Below are 26731 nucleotides of genomic sequence, written 5' to 3'. Positions count from 1 at the left end.
GAGAACTCACTTCTTCCCACATTCAACCTGTCTCTCCTCAACTGCAAAGGAGCATCATCCTAATTCCTCTTCCCCAAAGAAAAACCTCGTAAAGCAATGTCATCATTCAATGTAACCGGCTCTCACACTAACAAATGATGGGCAGAAAACACTGGAAGGAAATGCATCAAAATACTAATGGGGTTATCTTGGCATGGCAGCATTATAAAGTCTTTTTTTTTTCTTTTTATATTTTGGTGTCTTCTAAATTTTCTCTGACAAGTCTATATATATGTACAACTAGGTTTTAAAAATTTAATGAAGGACTTCCCCAGCGGTGCAGTGGTTAAGACTTCACACTTCCATTGCAGGAAACACAAATTTGATCCCAGGTCGAGGAATTAAGATATGGCATGCCAAAGGGTGTGGCCAAAAATAAAAATTTAACAAAATAAAAATTAGATGGAGTTATGATTGCCAAAATATATTAAGGAGGGAGCTTCTGGGTACCAGTAATAGGTGTGTTGGGGAGAGGAGTGGTTACGAGTATACACTTCACAACTGTTTGCTAAATTATAAATGCAGGTGTTGAGCATTTTTCTGTAGTTTTATTTCAAAATAAAAGTGTTAATTTTAAAAAGAGGCAATGGCTTCAGCTGGTGTAAAATAGAAGCTAGTTTTAGTTTGGTTGGTTTGGGTCTGTTGTTATTGTTTTGTTTGCTTCGTTTCTTGGGTTTTTTGCACGTGCAAGGAATAGAGGAGGCTGGCCAGTGGCTTTGTCTGTGGAGGGCAAAGGATATTGAGAAACTTAGTGAAAAACTGAGAGTAAGAAATGCAAGCTTTCAGGGCCCAGAGAACTGAAAACGTGAGCTGTATGTGTCACAGGCCAGGTAGGTGGCCTGAATACAATATCTTGACTCTCTGTCTCAGTACTTCTCTCTCAGAATAAAAGCGCCTACAGTCTGCCTTAGATGACGGGGTGAGGATTAATGACGGACCTATAGTAAATACTCTGAAAGCATTTGTAGTAACTGATACAGCATGGGACACTTTTAACAGCTTATGAGAATGTTTTCCTCAGAATTTTATTTTGACTGTGGCTTTGCTGTAACCCTTTCCCCAGAAGCATCCTCAAGCCATTTTGGAGGAAGAACCATTCACACCATGGATCCCTTTTTATATTTTGGTGTCTTCTAAATTTTCTCTGGGGTAAAACCATTTAATGAGACAGTAATGATTTCCCCAGGATTCTTTAAGCTGGAAAGGTATCTGTTTTCAAGTTATTCCAAGATCTGAAGGCCACAGTTACTGAAGTCCCCACTTCATATTCCCTTTTTTAAAAACCAACATTACATATCTAGATTTAAATTTCCCTCTTTTAAACCAATATTACATATCTAGACTTAAATTTCCAACATATTCATTGACCTGATCGAATTCTTTTTTAGTTGTATAGTTGCCTTACAATATTCTGTTAGTTTCTACTGTACAGAAAAATGGAAAAGCCATTCATACATATATATCCCCTCCCTTTTGGTGATTGATTCATCAAAAATTTTACAAATTAGACTATCAAGAGGAGCTTCTAAAAAGGAAAAAGGAAAATCAATAGCTGGTTAAGTGACAAGGACTTGCTGTGGGGGAAAAAAATACAAATTAGCGTTTCATCACCGGTGAATGATAGAAATGTATCATCCCTGAAGCTGTGTGAGGAATTCCCTCTAGGAGATTCTCATGATAGGAACCTGTGTGATGCTGCAAAAGTACATTGTGATTTGTCCTTAGGGCAACCAAACATGCAGATGTGTTTTAGATAAATGTCACCTAAAATTTCAAGTCCTGAATTATAACCATTTTATTGTCAGAATGGCATATGTAGTATATCTAGTCCAAATACCCTAATGATGATATTTATCTACACAATGGTAGTGATCTAATAGGTGCTGAACAATACTGGGTATGACAATGGTTATTAATTTCTCTAGAGTAGTGAGTGTGAAAGGATGGACAAAAAATGCACACACACAAAAAAAACGACAACTAACATGTTATAGAGAACCTTACTTCTGCACGCAGAAGTCACTATGAGAATTAGAACAGAAAGGAATGAAAGGAAGTTACAGAAAGTCTATCTGGGACTTCCCTAGTGGTGCAGTGGTCAAGAATCCGCCAGCCAAAGCAGAGGACATGAGTTCAATTTCTGGTCCAGAAAGATCCCAGGTGCTCCATGGCAACTAAACCTGTGTGCCACAGTTACTGAGCCCATGTGCCTCAACTACCAAAGCCTGTGTGTCCCCAAGCCCATGCTCCACAACTAGAGAAAGCCCACACCCAGCAACAAAGACCCAGTGCAGCCAAAAATAAATAAATGAATAAAATTTTTTTTAAAAAGAAAGTCTATCCAGTAAGGTACAAAACACATGAAACTTGGTATAGGGGTTTCAAAGTTCCCTGAGGAAGAAATACAGAAACAGCATGGTTGAGCCCAAACAAAGACTGTGCAAGGAAAAATATCACTGCTGATTTAAAGTGGAAAGATACGCATTTCATCATTTTTGTACCACTAATAAAAATAAATCCCGAACCAAACGCTAGCCCAGCATAGTAGTTCAACATTGATGACAAGACCAATAATGCAGCCAGTAAGATCTGAAATGTAATTATTATAAGCCCTCAAACACTTCATAATTAAACTAAATTCTAAGCAGGAATGATGTGTTTGGAGATGGGACATTAGTATTTAATGGAAAGACATCTGCAATATAAATTAGAACAGGGACTTGGAGAAAAGTTTTTGAAAAATCCACAGCTAACTTAATATTAGCAGTTAAAATTAAGTAATACAGTTCAGTGGATCATCAAGAAAAATGAACTATAAATCAAAAGGCATTAAAATAGCAAGGGTCACTAATTCACTAGCAGTTACAGTGTATAATACTCAAGAGAATAGAAATATGGTTATATAGAGGTGGCAGAACAATGTTTAGTCAGAGTTAACAAGGAATTTTGGATATACAAAATGTAGAAGAAAAATCCTATTTTTGAGTATGTGAAGCTAAGTCACTATTTTTTTAAAGATTCTCTCTAGTTATTTTGTATGTATATTCAACAGTCTTATAGTTAGTCCTTCATAAATAATTAACCAACCATAAACAAATCATATGAATATACACTGCATTCTAAAATGAAATGAAGAAAACCATTTACATGTTATGTAGAGTGGCTTTAACTATATACTTTGAGAGTTTTGCATGGTTCTTCCCCATTACTTCAAAGACCCTCCCTCACTGGTACAGGTCATTTATCAGTGAAAAAACAATTTGATCAAGTCTTGTTTAAATAAAAACTATTAAGAAGGAATCTGAACATAACCCTGAAGAACTGGAATTTAAGAGATGTGAATCACTTTATACACTTATTCTAACATGTCCCTGAACACTTCCTTATAAGGTAACTTCTCCATTTTTAAGTCTCATGTTATAGAAAAGCATCCCTATAGGAAAAAAAAAAGGCAGATTAACAAAATCATGTAAATCATGACTAAGAAGGTAGAAACCTTTAAAATTACATTCTCTCTGCAATCTACAATGGTCCATGGAAGGACAAAATAAATATATAACATAAAAGTTATAGAGATTATTTTATATTTGGTTTTTTTAATGGCGTGGAAGAAAGTAACAGAATGGTTTTAAAAGTCTCTCTGCACCTATCCAATAATTCTTTTACCAAAATAATAAGAATAATTTACAGATTTCTTTGATTAATCAGGTCCTGTTTTATTGACTTTATTAAGCTTTGAAAAGAGAACAGGCTTATATGAACTAAAAAGATGGAGCATATGAATTTGCATTGGTTCAAACTTCAGCAGTGTTGTATGAGCAACTTGAGAAGCACAATTATCAGAATGTATCAAACAATAGACGATAACAGGAAGCATATGTATATATATATACATGTATACAAATCTACATATACATATACAAACAGCCAAAGACACTGAAAAGCATAGTCGGAGAGTCTTCTGACCCTGATGTATTGAATTTCCTTTCACAAGATTTTGTGGATACTGCATTGTATCCAGATTCTACCAGCTTCTTTGTCTTCTCTCTCCTCTTGTCCATTGACACTTTAAGCTACTGGGCTGTGTGCTGTGCTTAGTTGCTCAGCCATGTCCAGCTCTTTGCGACCCATGGACTGTAGCCTGCCAGGCTCCTCTGTCTATGGGAAGTCTCTAGGCAAGAATACTGGAGTGGGTTGCCATGCCCTCCTCCAGGGGATCTTCCCAACCCAGGGATCGAAACCAGGTGTCCCACATTGCAGGCGGATTCTTTACCATCTGAGCCACCAGGGAAGCCCCTTTAAGCTACTATGTGAGTCTAATCCAGGGCAGCCTAAACTTCAAAAATTCCCTTCATCCCAGAGAGAAACCTACCATTTTCACCGAGTCACTCAAAGCTTCCCACTGCTGGAATGACATTGACATCTGGCTCCTTCGCCACTGGTCATAGCGGGCTCGACTTGCTTCATTAGTCAAAATGTCCTTTGCCTTCTGCAGTTTCTGAAAAGTCTCCACTGGAAAACAAATCAAAAAATGAGCATGCCCCAGAGGAGTTATTTTAAATGCCCAGTCAAACTGATCTCACTGAAATATGTGTCTGTTATTTACCAGCTATGTAACCTTGGGCCAGTTCACTTCATCAAGCTTTCTTTTCCTCATTTATAAAGTGTGCCATAAGGACAAGTGAGATAATGTATGCAAAGTACCTGGCTCACAGTTTATCCACTCCCTTTACTGAGCTCCAGTGATGTGACAGGTGCTATCCCAGGTGCTGATGATGCAGATATGAGCAACAGACATAATTTATCTCATGGGATAGACCTTTACAAACATTGGATAAGTTACAATCTTTTCTGTGTATGTGTGTGTGTGTGTGTGTTCAGTCACTCAGTTGTCTCTGACTCTTTGCGATCCCCTAGACTATAGCCCACCAGGCTCCTCTGTCCATGGAATTTTCCAAGCAAGAATAATGGAAAGCGGTAAAGAATCTACCTGCAATGCAGGAGACCTAAGTTCAATCCCTGGGTCTGGAACAATTCCTTGGAGGGGGGCATGGCAACCCACTCCAGTACTCTTGCCTAGAGAATTCCATGGACAGAGGTACATGACAGGCTGCAGTCCACAGGGTCACACAGAGTCGGACACGACTAAGCAGCAGCAGCATGGAATCTAGAAAGATGATACCGATGAACCTATTTGCAGAGCAGCAATGGAGATGCAAACATAGAGAATAGACTTATGGACACCATCAGGGGTTGGGGAAGGAGAGGGTGGGATGAATGGAGTGAGTAGCGTGGAAACATACACACTACCATATGTAAAATAAATAGCCAGTGTGAATTTGCTGTGTGACTTGGAACTCAAACCAGGACTCTGGTGACTACTCTGTGACTACATAGAGGGACGAGATGAGTATAGTTTCTTGATCAAACAACCTTATCAAGTGCATATTATTAATATTAGTATTATTCACATTTTACATGATCTAAAGCTAAAGGAGGTTAATGTAACTTGTCCTAAGCTACAAGTGATGGAGCCACGATTCAAATCCAAGCCTGCCAGGCTCCCCAGCTGGTGCTCACCAGGCTACACTTGACTGCCTCCTGCCCCTTCCATTTTCCTGCAGTACATGTTACCCTCTAATCCCCACTTTCTCCTTCATCTCTGAGGATAATGAAAATGTCATCATTCATCACTAAGATCCAGGTTGTGCCCTTGAGAAACTTAGAGTCTAGTAAGGAAGCAGACATATAAATAAATCATTTCAATACAGTGTGCTAAAGAGAAATACAGAAGTAAGATTAATTGTGCTTGAGGGGCCAGGAAATACTTCACTAGTTTCCTCTACACTTGGGGTCATCCTTGACTCTTCTCTTTCTTTCACATCTCATTTCTAATTCATCGACAAGCCCTGTTGACTCTATCTGTGGAGTCAGTATACCTTTAAACTATACCCAAGCTTTGACCTCTTGCCCCTGCCTCCACTGTCGTCACTCTAGTCCAAGCCACCATCCTCTCTTGGCTGGATGATTATATTAGCTGCTCAACTCATCTCCTTGCCTTTGCCTTGCTTTATCTTCTACACAGCAGTCAGAGTGGTCTTTTCAAAAATAAGTTACATAGGGGATACCCTAGTAGTCTGGAGACTAGGACTCCATGCTTTCATAGCTGAGGGCCTGGGTTCAACTAAGACTCTGCAAGCCACACAGCATGGCGAAAAAAGGGAGAAAAAAAAAAGGAAGAGGGACTTCACTGGTGGTCTGTGGCTAAAACTCCACATTCTCAATAGAGGAGACTGGGATCATTCCCTGACCAGGGAACTAGATCCCACATGCCAGAACTAAGAGTTCACATGCTGCAACTAAAGATCCTGTGTGCCACATCTAAAAACCAGCACAGCCAAATAAATAAATAAAATTAAATTTTTTTTAATAATCTTAAAGAAAAAAGTAAGTAAAAGAAGTCACATACTATCACTCCTCTGCTCAAAATCACTTCCATTTTTACTTTTCAGTTTTGTTGGAATTAAACTGAAAATTCTCACCATGGCTATTAGGTCTGACATGCTCTGCCTGCTCTCTACCCCTCTTTTCCTTCTCCGACTTCATTTCCTCCTTCTTTGCCCATCTCCTTCGCTACAGCCATAGTAGCTGCCCTGATGTTCCTTGAGTACACCAAGCACACTGCAGCCCCAGGACTTGGAACTTGCTGTCCTTTCTGCCAAGAACACTTTACCCTAAGCACTCACACAGCTTACTTCTTCCAGATGTCAGCTTGGGTATTGTCTTGTTGATGGCGTTTTCTCCAACCTTCTACATAAAATAGCTGCCCACCCCATCAGCCCCATTCCTTTATCTCCCTTACTCTGCTTTACTTTTCTTCATGGTTACCTGAGTGTGTGCTAAGTCACTTCACTCATGTCTGACTTTGTGCAACGTTATGGACTATAGCCTGCCAGGCTCCTTTGTCCATGGGATTCTCCAGGCAGGAATACTGGAGTGGGTTGCCATTTCCTCCTCCAAGGGATCTTCCCAACCCAGGGATCGAACCAGCATCTTTTATGTCTAACCTGCAATGGCAGGGGGGTCCTTTACCTCTAGTGCCACCTGGGAAGCCCCCATGGTACCTACCCCCTGACATTATGTACAGTTATTTGTTTATAATCCTCCATGAGAATACAAACTCCATGAGGGCAGAGACTTTGCTTTGTTTTCTGCTGCATCCCTCGTACTAAAGCAGTGTAGCAGGTGCTCAAAAAGTATTTGTTCAATGAATGAATGAGCAAATGCTTCCAATCTGAATGTGAATATAAAGATGTTCATAGAATGCTATTACCTAAGCTCCAAGCACCAAAAGAGTGACATACCCTTAAAACATTTTGTGAATTAGGCACCTTTTAATAGTGTTAGTGGGAAAAATAATTAAAATTATCCTGACAGTGCTTAAAAATACCTCATGGGAAGTAGTCAATATCCTCTGAAACAAAAGATGTTAGGACAATGTACAGTCAGTACTGGTGGTACCACCATACCAACTGTGAAACTACTGAAATACTTCTGTACCCCAATTGGTAAAGGGCTACTGTTCCTGAGCTCTCATCCCCCAAAACCATTACTTCAACTATTCCTTCGGCAACCAGAGATACTGCCCAACATGGCAGGGTTCCTCCTGGACCCTGTCCAAAGCTGAGCAGCACAGGTGCTTAATATATCATTAAATATTTAATATCACTGCTGGAGGTAGTAGCAATTGATGGATTAAAAGGAAAATCCTAAAGGTGGGGCTATTGAAAGTGAAGGAAAACAAATACATAAAAAACATCTTGCAATAGCTGCCAGCTCGAGTGAGTAATCCTTCCTGTTGCTGACGACAATGTAAATGTACCAGTGTATAAATGAGATGTCACTTTTTCCAACAGAAATAAAAAGCTCATTAAATTATTACCATGGATGCACACACCAGTGACTACTAGAGCAGAGGTTGTAAAAATTTACACTTTTATCTATGATTCACCTTCTGTTTGCACATTATTGTTGGCCTCATTTTTCAGAGTTTCCGGAATGAAAGAAATTATTCTTATTCCAATCCCTCAACAGCAGATGATAAGCAGAAAGCAAAAGAGACCTTACCTTTCCTGTTAGGTGGCCTTTTCTTTGTTCCACACCTTCACCACATTTAATAAAAATGAGTTTGGATTTATACTTGTCCTTTAATATACCAGCTAATCAAATGAATCATACAAGATAAACATGTACCAGTTCTGGGAAGAGAGATTTCATTTTATAAGCTTATACGAGCAAATGATGATGGAATACTTAAGAAACATTCCAATTTAACTCCAGGTCTGCTTTGAAAATACAGAGGTTCTCTTAATTCATATTTCACAATAAAAATTATGTTATTATAATAGCCACATTTTAACTGTAGGCCACTTAAAATTACTTGAGAAATAATAATGAGAAGAAGTCAGGATATGCTTTGAAAACAATCTGGAGGAAAATATATCCACTGTTAACAGTGGTTCTCTGGCAAAGAGAGATAAGAGCAGACTTTCACTTTCAACATTATTTAATACCGTGTGTTATTTTTATTCTAAGGGAAAAAAGCAATAAAGAGTTTTTAAAGTAGGAAAACATTGAGAGATTGAAAGATTTCAGTTAGTAAAAGACAAAGAGTTCCCCTTCTTCAAATATTCATTCAGATGTCTCTGAAGCCTGTAAATCAATAACAAAAATACCATTTCACAGGTCCTTAAGTTAGTCTGAAATCTCTTCAGGGTCAAAGGGAAGTTAATAAAGAGTTGACTTGAAACCATTAGTGTTTCACACACACACACACACACACACACACACACACACACACACACAGGACTGGCATGAGCACCAACCAGCGGCTTTTGATCTCAGTGACTCAATTTCTATAGCACAACCACTCCTGCCTGCATCACCCACTGCAAAACAAGGCTCTCAAAAAGCCTTAGATTTAGAGATTTTTTAATGAGAGAGATGGCTAATGTTTACTTACAAAAAAACTGTCCCATTTTGTTAAATTTTCATCTTGAAGTGCTTCATAGAACAAGAAAAGCACACTGAACGATAATCGCCGACATCCATTGAGTTCTTCCCACATGCAAAACACCTCATTTAATCCTCACAGCAGATACATGGGCTTCCCAGGTGGCGCAATGGTAAAGAATCTGCCTGTCGAGGCAGGAGACTCAGGAGACTCAGGTTTGATCCCTGGGTCAGGAAGATCCCTTGGAGGAGGGCATGGCAACCCACTCCAGTATTCTTGCCTGAAGAACCCTATGGACAGAGGAGCCTGGCGGGCTACAGGCAATGGGATCACAAAGAGTCGAACACGACTGAGCAACTGAGCACACACAGAGACAGAAGAGGTGATAATATGCTATTAGTCTCCCATTCTGCCAAGGAGAATGCTGAGGCTCAAAGAGGTTGTCCAAAATCAGCTAGCGCATAAGTAGGAGCTAGGAGCAATGCAGACAGACAGACCTGTGTTCTTATCTACTACTCCATCATACTACCAAACCAGTCATTTCAATGGCAATGGTTGAGACTACATTTAGCAAGCCAAAAAGGCATATTACACAAGTTTAATTTCTTCTACCTGCATTTGCTCTACAGGCTTAGCTTTTTACCTTAATGAAATGTGTTTCCAAAATCTGTCCAATATATTCTGGATTTCAGTCAAGCTAAAACCAGCATCAGGGTGAATTTTTGTTTCACATTTTAAAGTATTTTTATCAGTAACCTTAACCCTTCTGCAAGTATGTAAAGAACGACTTAAATTTTCAGGAAGTCATGTTCATCCAAATTAAGTAAATAGATGCTTGAACATGTTTGAAAACAATTTCTATCCAAAGGTTGAATCATCTATCTATTGCAAGCCTGACAAAGGAAGATATTAATGTCTGAGTTTCTTTTCATTTTAAACAATATTTACACAGTCCAGTGTTTCTCTGAACAGGAAACCTTCAGGTCCCCGTACATGGAACTCCCATCACCATGGCAACTAGAATGGCAATGACTACACAATGATTCATCATGTATCCTTAATGGAAATCATTTGCCGTGACAGGAAAACAACTCAACGCCATGCTTCACTGGAAGAGAACCCAGCTAAAGAATAATCTGTGTACAGAATTGTAAAGTAAAATAAAAAATAAATTTAAAAAATTAAAAAATTAAAAATTAAAGCAAAAAAAAAAAGAATCTGTGGTGGTGATTTTTAAGTGTTTATCAAATTTTTACAGTTTTATGCTAAGATACTATCTTAATATAAATTCTAGAAGGGTAACTAATATATGTCTCCTACAGAAATGTTCATGAATTCATTCTTTCACTCATTCAAGAAAGTTTGTGCACAAAGTAGCTGTCCTCCATGGCAGGTGCTGTGCATACTATTCTGGGTGCAAGGCATACCATTTTGAATTAGATAAGCAAGACCAGCTTCACAGAGCCTCCAGTATAAGTTATAAGCAAACAGTTAACAAGCTAACAATATATTATACAGTTGGCCACCTGACATATGTATAGGGGCTCTGGGTAGCTGGGGCACACATGAATCCCAGAGGAAGTGATGGCCAAGCTGAGACCTGACTCGGGAACACGACCCAGCCAATCAAAAGCAGGGCAGGGGTGTAAGCAGGCCTCAGGAATGTTCCAGGCTGAAAAAGCAATACGTATAAAGGTCTAGAGAGTAGACATCAGGACACATTAAAGAGCCAAGGTAGTTCTTTTTTCTTCTTCTTCTTTTAAATAATTCCTTAAATGCTGGGATTTTTTAAATATTTATTTTTGGCTGAGTCGAGTCTTAGTTTCAGTACCCAGGCTCTTCACTGTGATGCATGGGCTTCCCTTTAGTTGTGGTACTAAGGCTCCAGAGCATGTGGGCTCTTTGGTTTGCAGCACACAGACTGTCTAGTTGAGGCACTCGGGCTTAGTCATTCTGTGGTATGTGGGATCTTAGTTCCCCAGCCAGGGATTGAGCCCATGTCCTCTGCACTGGAAGTCAGATTCTTAACCACTGGACCACCAGGAATGTCCCTGGGAGCCAAAGTAGTGCTGAGTGGCTGAAACATAGGGTTGTAAGCATGGTGGTGAAGAGAAAATGAGACTGGAGATGTGGGGAGGGGCACAACATGAAGGGGCTTGTGCCTCAAGGCCCAGCAATGACAAAGAATGAACCACTGTTACATGTACAATCAAGGTGTAAATATTACAGACATAAGGTAAAGCAAAAGAAGCTTCACAAAAGAGTACATACCATATGATTCCATGTATATAAAATTTAAAACTAGGCAAAACTAATCAATGATGATAAAGATCCAACAATGGGAAAGGGTGCTGACACTGAATGGGACATTAAAGGGGACTTTTCCTGGAGTGGCAGAAATGTTCTATATCTTCATCTGGGCAGTGGTTAAACTGGTTATATGTAGACAAAAATTTATCAAGTTTATACTTACGATTTTTTCACATTTGCTTTAAGTAAGTTATGTCTTAATGAAAAGGGGAAAAATCAAATGTGCAATGGTAATAGTTAAGTATCTAACAAAAGTTGACTCTATACATTGGAAAATAACCCATTTATACAATCAAAGGGATCAGTGATTTCTAGAGAAAATTAAGAGCTTTAAGATAAGGGAAAGTTTTTTAATTAAAAGGAGTTGAGTTTTACCATTTGTGAAATGTAGAGTTAAAGACAAGTCTTAATGGGCTTTCCTGGTGGTTCCAGGGGTAAAGAATCTGCCTGCTAATGCAGGAGATGCAGGGTCAATCCCTGGGTCAGGAAGATCCCCTGGAGAAGGAAATGGCAATCCACTCCAGTATTCTTGCCTGGGACATCCCATGGGCAGAGGAGCCTGGCAGGCTACACTCTATGGGGTTGCAAAGACTTGGACACAACTTAGTGACTAAACAGCAGCAGCAGCAGACAGGTCTTAATCATACTTTCCTTATAGAAAAATCACATATAGTACTTCCCTGATGGTCCAGTGGTTAAGACTCCACCCTTCCACTACAGGGGGGTAAGGGTTCAATCCCTGGCCAGGGAAGATTCCATATGTTCCAAGACATGGCAAAAAAAAAATCATAGGTATACACATACTAGACATATATCAATAGTAGGGTGGTACATACATGGACACGACTGAGCGACTGAGCATGCATATAACAGGTGAGAGAAGGATGAATAATGAGGCCAGTTTTGGACAGAGTGACATTGAAATGTCCTCAAAAGGATATTTTCAAAAAGCAGTCAAAGCCACAGTCTGAAACTGAGGAATGAGAACTGAGTTAAGGATAAAATGGGAAGCCATCAACAAATAACTGATGATTGAAAACCACAGATTTCAACAAAATTCTAGAGAAAAAGTGGGGAGTAAGCCCAGAAGAGTTTAAAACTTTTTCAAAGATTTTTTTATGTGTTCCATTTTTAAAGTCTGTATTAAATTTGTTACAATATTGTTTCTGTTTTATGTTTTGCTTTTTTTGGCTGCAAGGGATATGGGATCTTAGTTCCCCAGTCAGGCCTCAAACCTATACCCCATGCAATGGAAAGTCAAGTCTTAACCACAGGACCAGCAGGGAAGTCCTCAGAAGAGATTTTAGAAGGGAACCTTAGGACAGAAGGGAAGAAGTCACAACGGAGACAGAAAGAGGAGCCCAAGAAGCAGGAGGAAAAGCATAAGGGCATATCCTGGTAGCTAAGAAAAGGAGTGTCAAGAAGATGAGCAAGATCAGCAGTTCCAAATTCTGATGCAAGCTCAGGGAAGGTAAGAACTAAAAGGAGTTGGCAGCCAAGAAGCTCTTGGTGACTACTGCAAGAGCCATTTCCTAGAAAGATGAGGAGGAAGTCAAACTGGGATAAACTGAAAACTGGCTGAAAGGGAAGTAGCAATACCAACTGTGAACTTCTTTTTCAGGAAAACTGGCTCTAAAGGGAAGTACAGAGATAGAGAAGAAGCAGGAGGGAGACAGGTTAAGAAAGGATTATTATTTGGTCTGTATTTTTTCAAGCTGAGATACACAAGAGCATTTATGTATAAATTTATGATCATGAAATTTAAAATATGATAAAGAAAAAACAAATGTATGAATATATTATTATACAATATATACAGACCTATTCAGAAGAAAACACAGCAAGGTTCTCATTAAGATAACCACCTAGTTACAAATGGAAGTCACTGTTAACATTCAAAAATTGGTGAAAGGAAGCATAAAGCTGGACACATTTTTTTTTATTCTTATTGTTATTTTATTTATTTATTTATTTATTTAGGCATGTGGGATCTTAGTTCCCCAACCAGGGATCAAACCCACACCCTCTGCATTGGAAGCACCGAGTCTTAACCACTGGACCACTACGGAAGTCCCAACTGGACAAACTGTAAACCATGAAGCAGCACATTATAGCAGAAAGATAAATGAATGTTAAATGACTGCTATTAGAAAAAAGACCCTACCCGGTTTCCTCTTCAGCCTCCATCCAATAGTGCAAAAAACACTCTTTGGCATTAAATGAAAGAATAATTTTGAGCATAAATAGATAAAAGAAAATGAAGCTACTATTCACTGGCTTTTTAGCTCTATATGCTATACATTTTCATGAAAAGCAACCATTATTAAATACTTACCAGCTTTGGAATTTTCAGGATGCTTGTCAGGGTGACATTCCAGGGCCCTGACCTTAAATTCTGCAAGGATTTGTTCAACCTAAAACAGAAATTAATGAATGAGGAATCCAACTTGAATGGCATAAAGGGGAAAGTAGGGTGTCAGCCCTTCCCAAAAAAGCCACCATGAATACCTACCTTTTTATTTTGATTCCTATTTGTATTTTGACTTTTTAGTCTAAGAAATTATTTTCTCAATCACAAAATTCAGAAAGTATCCAATAAATATTCTTATTCAACTAGTAGTATGTAATGATGATTAAACTTGCTACTGTATTTAGATGATGGTCCAAGACACCTATGAGTTCAGTAAATTTAAACATTAAAAGTGGTCATATATGTTTATCCTGCTGCTGCTGCTGCTAAGTCGCTTCAGTCATGTCCAACTCTGTGCGACCCCATAGACGGCAGCCCACCAGGCTCCCCCATCCCTGGGATTCTCCAGGCAAGAACATTGGAGTGGGTTGCCATTTCCTTCTCCAATGCATGAAAGTGAAAAGTCAAAGTGAAGTCGCTCAGTCATGTCTGACTCTTAGCGACCCCATGGACTGCAGCCCACCAGGCCCCTCCGTCCATGGTAGTCTCCAGGCAAAAGTACTGCAGTGGGGTGCCATCCTAACAATATATAAAAGGTGTGTTTACACACCTGAGTTCTTCAAAGGATGTTTAGCCGCCTCTGTTATTCAAGATGATTGTCCAGTTTATAAATTACCCATTATAAAGTTGTTTCTTCTTTTTTTGTCCTTTTCTTTTCTATTAAGAATTTCACACATACGCACAAAAAGAATTTCACAATTGGGGATGGAGGGGTTAAATAAAGGTAGTCAAAAGATACAAATTTCCAGTTAAGTAAGTATTCATGATGTAATGTAAAAAATGATACATATAATTAACACTACTATATGTAGTACAGGAAGGGTGTTAAAAGAGTAAATCCTAAGAGTTCTCATCACAAGGAAAAAATTTCTATTTCTTAATTTGGTATTTATATAGATGATGGATATTCAGTAAACTTGTGGTAAGCTGCACTTCAAACTTACAGTACTGTATGTCAATTATATCTCCATAAAGTTGGAAAGAAAAAAATGTCTCACAATTTAGGGGGGAAAAAAAGGATAAACTGGATCATTTTGTTACCAGTAAACAGTTTGGTTAGAGATATTGATTGAAAAAACAGAGATTTCCGCCCAAACTAAAATGAGGTTTGAGGGCCATCTATGATTTTTATTGGGTTTCACTCAACCATCTAATCCTTATTATCATGAGGCTTTATCAATTATAATTGTAATGTCAACATCAGAATGCAAAAGTGGGTATGTGGCTCTTAGTATCTGACTTTTTGTTGTTGTTTAGTCGCTAAGTCATGTCCGACTATCTAATTGCTTTGTTTTAAATCCCAGTTCTGCTCTGTCAGTGTAGGCAAGTTATATAATTTCCATGTGCCTAGATTTCCTCATCTTTACATTTCATGAATAATGTAACTCCAGCACTTAACACAAAGCCTGATCACAGTAAGAACTTAATAGCTATTAATTAAACATCAGTGGTTAAGTTCCTTGAACTCATTTAACTTGATACTGGAAAAAAAAGCTGAGTTTTCTGTTAACTAAGCAGTTGGAATTCAAATCCAATAATTCTTTTTGTTTTTTGGCTGGCTGCACAGCTTGTGGGATCTTAGTTCCTCAACCAAGGATCAAACCAGAAATGAAAGTGAGGAGTCCTAACCACTGAACTGCCAGGGAAATCCCCAAATCCCATCAACTTAACCACTGTTTTACATGGGCCATTTCTTCAGGCTTAGGACCTGTTAGCAAGTTCCACATTTACTATGCACGAATTCATGAAAGCAAATTACCTCGTTTGAGAATTAAATTTTCAAGCAGTTCAGTTCAATATTGTCATAAGAATCATGGGAGAAATATTTTTATCAGCTCCATGTCATCCTTAATCAACTCTCATAAAAAAAAGCTTCACTTTTACAATCAAAGACAGTATTAGATATGAGTATGTTTAAAGCCCAGATTGATATCTCTGTTCTCTTCCTTGTTAAGTATGTCCTGAGAGACTCTTGGAATAACAGGAAGAGATAGATTTCCTAGTAAGAACTATAGTTATGTTTCCTCTTCCTGGGTGCTCCCTTTACCTGTCACCATAACCTGCTAATAGAACAAAGAAAATTGATTGGGACTTGTTTTAAAATTTTTTAATATTAAATATTTTAAAGAATCTAATAGCATTTTTTAATTAACAAGTAATTTATAAGTACTCACAAACTCTCTTTGAAAAGATTTCCATCAATACAGAATTTAAAAAAAAAAAACAAACCTTTATTCCTGGACTTTCCTGGTGGTACAATGGATAAGAATCTGCCTGCCAATTCGATATCTGATCAGAGAAGATTCCACATTCCTCAGACCAACTAAGCCAGTGTAGCACAGCTACTGAGCCCATGCCCTAGGGCCTCCGAACCACAACTACTGAGCTTGTGTGCCACAAATTCTGAATCCCACATGCCTAGAGCCTGCGCTTCTCAACAAGAACAGCCACAGTAATGAGAAGTCCTTGAACCACAACAAAGAGTAGACCCCGCTCACCGCAACTGGAAAAAGACCCCAAAAAGCAACGAAGATCCAGTGCAGCCAAACATAACATAATAAAATTTTAAAAACACTTTTACTCCTTTTGCCCTATGATAGAATCCGTCAAGACACATTTTTATACACATTACATATTTATGCATATATCTTGGGGAAATTAATAGCACAAATGGATAAAAACTATACCTATATATCAAAAGTAGAGAGTTTGGGGGGGGTTGTTGTTATTTATTTCATTCTTATCCAATTTTTAAAAGTTAAGAATAGTGCATATCAGTCTATCATTACTTTTCATATTTTACTACCACAAAATTTATCACAGATGTCCTGTGTAGGGCTGGTTCTGGGAAAACTAACCAATAAAGTGGCTTAGTTTGTCTTGGGCACATTCAATTTATCTCCTGGCATCGCCACCCCATGTTCCTGGTGCCAAGAGCAGCTCATGGACAACTGAGGCCCTTCATGTCAAAGTCCACTGAATTTTGCATTTCTGACACAATGTCCAGTGATCTGGAAAGCTGTCTGTTCTACTGGCCAATAAATATACCTTAAATATCAACTTTACTCATAATCAAAACGTCAAAACATCCATGGATTATTATAACCAGTGTCACTGAGGGTACAAGGAAATGAACTCACTTGTGCTTTCCTGGGAAGAATTTAAATGTTCTTTTAACATTTTTAGCAAATTTTAGCAAATTTTTTATAAATCAATTGAGATATACATATATAAAGCTATAATAAACATAGACAGGATATTAAAAAGCAGAGACATCACTTTGCTGACAAAGGTCCATATACTCAAAGCTATGATTTTTCCAGTAGTCATGTACAGATGTGATAGTTGGACCATAAAGAAAGCTGAGCACCAAAGAATGGATGCTTTCAAATTATGGTGCTAGAGAAGATTCTTGAGAGTCCCTTGGACAGCAAGGAGATCAAACCAGTCAATCCTAAAGGAAATAAACCCTAAATATTCATTGGAAGACTGATGCTAAAGCTCCAATACTTTGGCCTCCTGATACAAAGAGCCAACTCATTGGAAAAGACCCTGATGCTGGGAAAGATTGAAGGCAAAAGGAGAAGGAGGTAGCAAAGGATGAGATGGTTAGTTAGCGTCATTTACTCAATAGACATGAGTTTGAGCAAACTCCAGGAGATAGTAAAGGACAGAGGATCTTGGTGTGCTATACCCCACGGGGTCAGAGAGTCAGACATGACTTAGCGACTGAACAACAACAACAAAATATATAAATCCTTTAATTTTTTTCATACTTTTCAATCCAACCATTTCAATTATAGGAATTTGGCTAAGAGGATAATTGAAGGTAGGGAATGGATTTAGTTATAAGAAGCTTCAATGAATAAAAAGTTATACATTTTAAACAAAAACCTGTGTGCCTAGTAATAGGATATTGTTAAAGTTAATTGTAATAGGGCTATAGGATGGCATATTTTGCAGTCATTAAAAAAATCTTGTAGTAGAAGATTTTTAATAATCTGAGAAATTTTATATAAAACATTCTATGAGAAAAAGGTAAGCTATAAAGCATTGTGTGAGGTATAAAATCTTAATGTTTTACTCAAAAGGAATCATGTAACATATATGTATATGTGTGTATATGTAAAATAATGAGGAAATTATCCGGCAGTCCAGTGATTAGGACTCCATGCTTTCACTGCCATGGGCCTGGGTTCAGTCACTAGTTGGGGAACTAGGATTCTGTAAGCTACACCAAATAAATAAAATAAAATAAAATAATTATAAATAATAGCTAAGATTTATTGAGACCTAGTGTGTGCCAGGTACTGTTCTAAGTATTTTAAATATAGCATGTCTTTCAATTCCCACAGCAACTCTATGAGGTGGGTACTATTATTATTCCCATTTTGCAGATTAGGGAAACGAAACATAGGAAAGTAATTTTCCCAGTCACAGAGCTAGTAAGTTGCAGAGCCAGGATTTCAACTCAGGCAGTCTGACTCCAGACACAAGACCCCATGGACTATACTAGAGTCCATAGCATTCTCCAGGCCAGAATACTGAAGTGGGTAGCCTTTCTCTTCTCCAGGGGATCTTCCCGACCCAGGGATCGAACCTAGGTCTCCCGCATTGCGGGTGAATTCTTACCAGCTAAGCCATGGGGAAGCCCATATATAAAGATAAACATATAAATATGTATACATATGTACATGTACTTATTTATACAAAATCATATATATATATATATGCATGCATAAAATGGCATGCATATATCATAGTCCCAAACATTAAGCATTTGGGTTGGCATTTTTCCTTGTGCTCTCTTTATACTCCTCATTTCCTTATTGAACATACATAATTTTAGAAATTAAATTTTAAAACTTAAAAGCTTATCTTTTGCATATCCTAATAGCACAGTATTTTGCTCTGTGTCAGGAAATACTCATGTGAAATAGGGACTAATTTGATTCCCACTTGGAGGGGTCTTCTCCAGCTTTCCCCTGGTCACTCAAATGCCCTCTGTGTCTCCCTCCATGCATCTAAATTTTAATGCAGAATCGTTTCACACCCCATCTCTTCTCCAAAGTCTTTTCAGACATTCTTTCCTTAAACTTTGGTAAATGTTTCTGAACAGGGAGTATTTGTTTTCTACTCAACAGCATGGAAATTCTTCCATGGCCTTACATGTGTCATTTATTAATTTCCAACACAAGCTTTAAAGTGTAAGAACTGTATACTAAGCAAAAGAATTATGTGTGTGTCTCAGTAGTTTTAAGTAGTATCAAAATATCAAGTTGCTAAATTGTTTTTGGATAGAAACAGTTCTGGTTAATTTTTTAGAGTATCAAACCAAGGAATATTTGAAGTAAAGAAAATCCAGACAACACAAATCAAATAAAGGAAATGTCACAATAATAGTTTAAAAAAGCATTAAGATGTTTGTAAATGAGAAGGATACATATAAAAAGAGGAGAAAGATAATGCATAAAAGGAATTGATAAAATTGTGACGGGTCACTTCATTTTAGATAAGTGACTGTTATCTATACATGCTATGCAATGACAGAATTAGTAAAATATATCCAGAAGAAGGAATGTCAAGACCATGCTCTTATTCGCCTTTGTTTTGACAGATTCTCCTTTTAATATATGCCACAGTATACACAGAGAAGTATGATTATAACTGGTCATGACAAAATGAAACTGTTATAAACATTGTAAATAAACAATGGGATCATTTTTTTAGTCTATTCAAAACTAATCTTTCTTTGTAAACTGAAAAGACAATAACATAACTACAAAAGCCTGACTAAAGAGATTTATTTAGGGGATACTACAACCTTTACTTTATAACCTAGCATAACAATATTTTTAAAAAATCCAAATTGTGAAACTTTTCAAATTAAATTATGTTCCTTTGATTTAAATAGTTCCTTCAAAAATTATTTGGCAAGAGTATAATTCAAAGTATGAATAACACATGATAAGCTTTCTCAATTAATATAAGTAAACCACCCCTAAAGAAAACAAAAGTAACATATTACCCTAAAGAAGAAATATGCAATTAAGAGAATATTATAACCTCTTTTGTGTGGGGGTGTTTAACTACAAGGTACCTAAGCTAACTTCCTCAGAGTGATGAAGATAAAGATTTCAATCTTTGCATCCAATACTGCATTCGATTTGCCAAACAAATCTAAGTATATTTTATTACTTAACTCCAGCCTTATAAAACAAAGATAAATAGAAAACTAATTTGCTTTAAAGCATTTAATATTAATAGTTCTATTTTAGTAATAAAATAAATATTTTAATACTCATATATATAAAACAATGTGAATATATTTAATAATGTAATAAAATATATTTCATACGCATCTAAACAAAATTTTAAATACTAAAAAAACTGTAAATGAAATGTTTAACAATAAGAGAATAATCAGTTTTGGTACAATAGTAAAATAAAATATTGTGCAATCATTAACCCATGTATGAAGAACCTTTAGTAGCATGGAGAAATCCTTATTATAATATTAATGGGTAAAAAGTAAACATGTTCTTCAAAAATAATACATAGGAAAGAGTCTGGAGACTAATTTACCAAACGTTAAGAATGTTACCTTTGGGAGGTAAAATTATAAATGAACTTTCCATAATGTGAAAATCTTTTATGACCTTATGATTATCCATAGGGACCTTTAAAACATTGTTCTATTATAGATCAAATGAACAATTACAGACTTGTCACATACTTTGTTTCAGAAGCCACAGTTTAAAGAAGTAATTCCTTTTACACAATTTGAATTATTAACCCAAAAGGATGTTTCTTGGTTTAAATAATTTACGTGCTCATGTAAGACTACATATTTTAATGAAACATTTAAAAATCATTACTAATAAAAAAAAGACCAAAAAAATAAATAAAATAAAAATAAAAAAATAAAAATCATTACTAGAAAATTAAATTTCATCTCAATTACAGTATACATTACAATAATAAAGATATAGCTTATGTATATACTATGAAACACTGCCAATAGCAATTACAATAAAATTTCAAATATATATTTTTAGTATATTTGGAAAACAGTCTATGACCATGTGTAAGAATACACATATTTAATCAGAAGTGTCCAGAAAATTGAAAGAGGACACTATTCAAGTAAAGACCCAACACTCCATTTTAAGTCCTTAACTTTCTCTGAGCCAAAAGAGCTTTAAAATAATACATGATTAGGTTTTTAGGCAATGTGACTTAAAGTTCAAAATGTTAAAACCTTAAATAAAACTTGAAATACTGTTGTGAAAAAGAACAGCATTATTCATTGCTTACCGAAGACAGTTCATCACATCCCAGTAATGTGTAGTAATCTTCAGTATCTTCCGACTTGTAATTCAGTATCGCATCCATTGAGATAACTAAACCAGTTTTTCTTCCCTTTGAAACGAGAGGCACAATGAACTGAGAATTAACAGGAAACGCCTTTTGAGATCTGGTTTACAGCAGTGCGTTCCAAACGGCAGTTAACTAGATTTAAGGCTGGCCACAGTCAACACGCCAGCTGTCATCCTAGACCTTTGTAAACTCTAGTTTTCATTGGCTGTTTATACAAGAGAAAAGAATAGCCCACGTGCGGAACTGTTGCAGTGCTGGCTGGGATCTGTAGTTTGAGTTTATGTAAGTGATGCAAATGAACCATTCCTTTTAGAAGCTGATAAACACTATCCATTTTTACATACTCCTCAAATTGGCCATTTTTTCACCTCTGATATATTTTCACCTCTTTTTTTTTTTTTTAAGGAATAGAAAAAAATTTGAAGCATTATGGTAAAATCTTAGTGTTTCTTAAATATGAGTAGTGAGCACCTTTCTGAGTGTTAAGAATATTTCATAATTTTTTAAACAGCTTAAGAGTACACAGGCTTCCATGGTGGCTCAGGCAGTAAAGAATCTGCCTGCAATGCAGGAGATGGGGTTCAATCCTTGGGTCGGGAAGATCCCCTGGAAAAGGAAATAGCAATCCATTCCAGTATTCTTGCCTAGAAAATCTCATGGACAGAGGAGCCTGGAGGGCTACAGTTCATGGGGTCACAAAGAATCAGACATGACTAAGCAACTAACACACATAAGAGTAGAAAGAAACAGACTAAGAGATCATTTGATAATTTATTTGATAATCTATTCATTCAACAAATATTTATTGAGGACCTATTTTGTGCTCAGCATGATTGTAGAAAAAGATGTGGTAAACAGTTCTTAGCGAGGTTATAGTGCAACGGAGGGAGGCAGACAAGACACATACAAACAAACAGGATTATTTAAAACAGTGACCCGTGGAACTCCCCTGGCAGTCCAGTGGTTAAGACTGCACTTCCAATGCAGAGGAAGAGAGTTTGATCCCTGCTCCAGAAACGAAGAAACTAAGATCCCACATACTGCATGGTGGAGCCAAAAAACAAAAAAGAATGTATACAAAGATACAGCAATAATGATAGTTATCATTACAAATTAAACTAATGAAAGTTTTGTAGAAAAATTAACTGTCCAACAATCATTTAAATAATGATCCACCTACAGTAGTATATCATATAGTCATTTTAAAAGATGCCAGTTCAGTTGAGTTCAGTCGCTCAGTCATGTCCGACTCTTTGCAACCCCATCAACCGCAGCACACCAGGCCTCCCTGTCCATCACCAACTCTCGGAGTCCACCCAAACCCATGTCCTTTGAGTTGGTGATGCCATCCAAACATCTCATCCTCTGTCATCCCCTTCTCCTCCTGCCTTCAGTCTTTCCCAGCATCAGGGTCTTTTCAAATGTAGAAACATATTTAATACCTGGGAAATGGTCACACATTGTTAGGTGAAAAAAAGGTAACAAGCAATTATGTAAACATTCACTAAGCATTGAGACTTATGCACAGTACTGGGCATAAGTTATATCTCAATTGAAAAAAGAAAAAATACAAATATTAAGTTTTAGAAGTATGGTATGATTCCTGTTTTATAAATATACAGCTCTTCCTCAATTTAGCATGGGGTTTTGACACCATAAACTCATCCTAAATCAAAAATGCATTTAACCCAACTATCCTACTGAATATCATAACTTAGCCTAGCCTACCTTAAATGTGCTCAAAACACTTACATTAGCCTACAAGTGGGAAACAGCATCTAACACAAGCCTATTTAATAATGAAATGTTGAATATTTCATATAACTTATTAAATACCTGAGTATCATACCACATGTCCCTGGCCCAGGAAAAGATCCAAACTGAGAACTCAGAGTACCATTTTTACTGTACTATATTTCTTTTGCACTATCATATTCCAGGCCAGAATACTGGAATGGGTAGCCTTTCCCTTCTCCAGGGGATCTTCCCAACCCAGGGATCAAACTCAGGTCTCCCACATTGCAGGTGTATTCTTTACCAGTGGAGCCACAAGGGAAGCCCAGCATATTACCTCATCAAATGTTAAACTGTACGGTTTAGAGGGAAAATTTTAAAGAAATCCATAGGAGCATTTATAGAATAAATGGAGAGAAGGAGGAAGGAACAAAATGCATAAGGTGTTGCAGGAAAAAAAATTCAGGGAAAAGTGAAGAAAACAACTTTACAGCAGAGTGTGTTGAAGAGAATAACATTTGAGACCAGTACTCAAGATGAGAGCCAGAACATGGAGAGCCTTGAGGATCAGGCAGAGGACACTGAACAAGTGGGGAGGCAGCAGGGAACTGCTGTAGCTTCGTAAGCATGTGACATGTTAAAAGTGAAGGTTTAAGGGTAATCTGGTGGCTGTGTGCATTTGGAGGAAGGAAAACTGGAAAACATTGACAAATATGACTTAACCATCACTTTGAAGTTAAATTTAATTTTAATTAAATTCTATATTTTTAATGGGCACTGCTGTTTGATGTTTAGTCTCTAAACTGTGTCCAGCTCTTTTGAGACCCTATGGACTGTAGCCCACCCGGCTCCTCTGTCCACGGGACCTCCCAGGCAAGAATACTGGAGCGAGTTGCCATTTCCTTTCTCCAGGGGATCTTTTCAACCCAGGGACTGAACCCATGTCTCCTGCTTGGCAGGCAGATTCTTTACCACTGAGCCACTTGGGAAGCCCTTGATGGGCACCACATGCACATACAACAAAATTTTAAAGCTACAAAAGGGATGAAAGGTAAGTGTCCCTCCCTCCTTGGGTCTTCCAGCCACTAGTTTTATTCCCTGGAGGTAACCAAGATAACCACTGCCAACAATGTCTCGTTTTTGCATTCATTATATGCATTTACACACATATATATGTGTGTGTGTGTATGTATGTGTGTGTGTGTGTATTTATTTATTTATTTAATCTCAGTTCCTTAGTGTCAGACACTTCAAATCCTCAGCTCTAATAAGAAATACTACACTGAATACTCTTGTTCTTAGATTCTTTCACTCATGTTGGCACATCTTTTAGAAAAGAAAGCTAACATATATGTAAGTCAGTAGGGATTTACTGAGAGCCTATTGGCTATACACTTACACAGTTCCTGTAGTTTTGTGCTTTTTTTTTTTTAAGAACTCTGATAATTTCTTTTATTTTCCCTACATCCTATAACTGAGTTTTACCAAAATTTTTATTTCATGTAAGCATAAGGTTTTCATTCCATTCTTTAATCACCTAAAATTAAGCAGTTCTACAAATATAATACACCTGCATCACATTGGGTTATTTATCATATTATTTACTAAACTGTGGCCTACATGTTTGACTCCTTGGCTCTGAATGGCTCCCTCCTTCGTGCCCTCAACTCACAGCACCCCTTAATGCCGGGGTCCAGCCCCGGTGGATCCAGGGTGATTCTAAGGTGTGGATGGAGTCGGCGTCCTTGGAAAAATACATATTTAATTACAGATATATAGAGAGATTAGAAACGGATAGTGTAGTAGGAAAATTAGTGGAGGAAAAGAGGCTGAATAGCTTGGTTTACATGGAATAGCATCCATGCTCCAGATGGGAATTCAGCCAGAAAAACGGGGAGCAAGAAAGAAGCGACATGGGGGAATCAGACTTTCCGGAAACTGATCCAATTTCTTTATTTTGGGGTTTGTTTATATACCTTTTGTTACGTATAGGGATGAATACAGAGTCACGCGGGGGTCAGCAGTCCTGACCCTTATCAAAATCAGGTGCTTCACATAAATGTATAAAAAAGGTCTTAGGGATATTACATCATCTTCTGGCCATGAGACCCGCTGACATTTTATGATCCTTTCTTTCTGTTAATCAAAAAACTTATTTTTTCCAAGGGTGTTTTTTCTTAAACTAGGCACCACCCTCCAAATCAAGTTGCATTCCTATAGGGTGAGGGTGTAGTGAGTTACAATCAGGAAAGGAATTTATTTAACCCAAGGTTAACATGATTAATCTTAAAGGTTAATACTTATTTCTCCTATATACTTAAAGGTTAATACTTATTTCTCCTATATGCTAGTTATATTCATTATAAGGACAGGGAATATGGAGATTTAGCAGCAAACATCAGCCCAACAAATGAAAATCCTTTCACCAATGTTCCCCTTAAGATCTATTTAGTCTTAAGATAGTGATAGAGTTACATTTTCACATAGCAAGGACACAGTGATTTATAACAAAGTACAGTGATTATTACAAAAGAGAAAATCCATTAACTCAAAAAGTCTAGTATTGCTAACCTTAAAAACTACTATATTTCCTTTTCTATGTTCCAAATACATTGATTAATATATTCCCAGGTGCCTAAGGATATGGAGGCCTGGTGGCAATCATTGACTCAACAATGAGAAAAGCCCTATGCTAATTAAGACTCTCAAAATACTCCAAAACTCTCTGTGCTGTTTATGGTTGAGAGGTAGTAAACAATCATGTAATCCTGTCACACAAGCTAGTCTGTCAGCAGAGAGGTTTGACCTGAGACATCCTTGTCCCACCGAGGGCAGGGAATTAGCAGCAATTATTGACACAACAAATGAAAAAACCCTTCACCAATATAATTCCTAACCAACCCATTATGCTAATAATTTCTAACTCCCCAAAAGAATTTGCCTTTAATAAGTCTAAAACATCTCATGCCTCTCAGATTGGGAGGCTGTAAACAATCACATGTGGCTGGAAGAACGTATACAGGCGGGCTAGATAACCTTCAGAGGAGTCGTAAGCTGAAACACTCTTGTCACGCCCAAGAATTTTTATTGCCTTGGAGCTGCAGGTTTACTCCTTCTCCGAGAAAAACGGTTATGGGGGAGAGCCTCCCGTAAAGTCAGAGGTGTAGGTGAGAGCATAAAACAGACTCTGGTTTGGGGGTAGATGCTCGGGAACAGGGGGTTTCCTGAGGCTTGATCACGCCTTGCATATGCCAAGCCTCCTTCCTCATGACCTTTGCCATGGGTGGAGTTCCTCACGCTGGCTCCAGCACCTTAGGATAAAGGTAAGGATTAAAAAGAAAGAGCTCATAATTCAATAAGTACCCAGCTGAAGGTGTTCTTTATGTTGTGAGGTTACAGTTTTACATGGCATTACTGGTAATTTTCCTCATTTTGATATTTCCATATTTATTTTCACTGTCAGAATTCAGTAAAAAGCTCCCTCCCATCTTGTTTTAAGTCTCTGAGGTTTTGTTATTTTTATTAATAATAGTACTGAATGACTTGGTTACAAGATCATATCTCAAAAATAAGAACATTGATTGTAACAACTTTGCATGGCTATAGATGGTAACTAGACTTACTGTGGCAATTATATAAAAATATTAAATCATGGGAGTTCCCTGGTGGTCTAGCGGTTAGAATTTGGTGCTTTCACTGCCTTGGCCCAGGTTCAGTCCTGATTGGGGAACTGAGATGCCACAAACCACACAGTATGGTAAAAAAAAAAAAAAAAAAAAGCCAAA

The 26731-nt window shown here is 37.4% G+C and overlaps 1 protein-coding gene across 1 annotated transcript in view; it reads right to left on the bottom strand.

Annotated features, from left to right (window-relative positions):
- The window catches only part of DNAJC12 (DnaJ heat shock protein family (Hsp40) member C12), a 44526-nt gene that overhangs the window by 12530 nt on the left and 5265 nt on the right, over nt 1-26731 (bottom strand). Inside the window, exons 2-4 of the mRNA XM_040242278.1 lie at nt 21150-21254; nt 13698-13776; nt 4412-4551 (exon numbers count right to left, since the gene is read on the bottom strand). Coding sequence (XP_040098212.1) covers nt 4412-4551; nt 13698-13776; nt 21150-21227 — 297 coding nt within the window. The 5' untranslated portion in view covers nt 21228-21254. The remainder of the gene's footprint in view (nt 1-4411; nt 4552-13697; nt 13777-21149; nt 21255-26731) is intronic.

Source organism: Oryx dammah, unplaced genomic scaffold (genome assembly GCF_014754425.2).
Source record: "Oryx dammah isolate SB20612 unplaced genomic scaffold, SCBI_Odam_1.1 HiC_scaffold_6, whole genome shotgun sequence".
Lineage (NCBI taxonomy): Eukaryota > Metazoa > Chordata > Mammalia > Artiodactyla > Bovidae > Oryx > Oryx dammah.
This window is presented reverse-complemented; position numbering and strand designations above follow the sequence as displayed.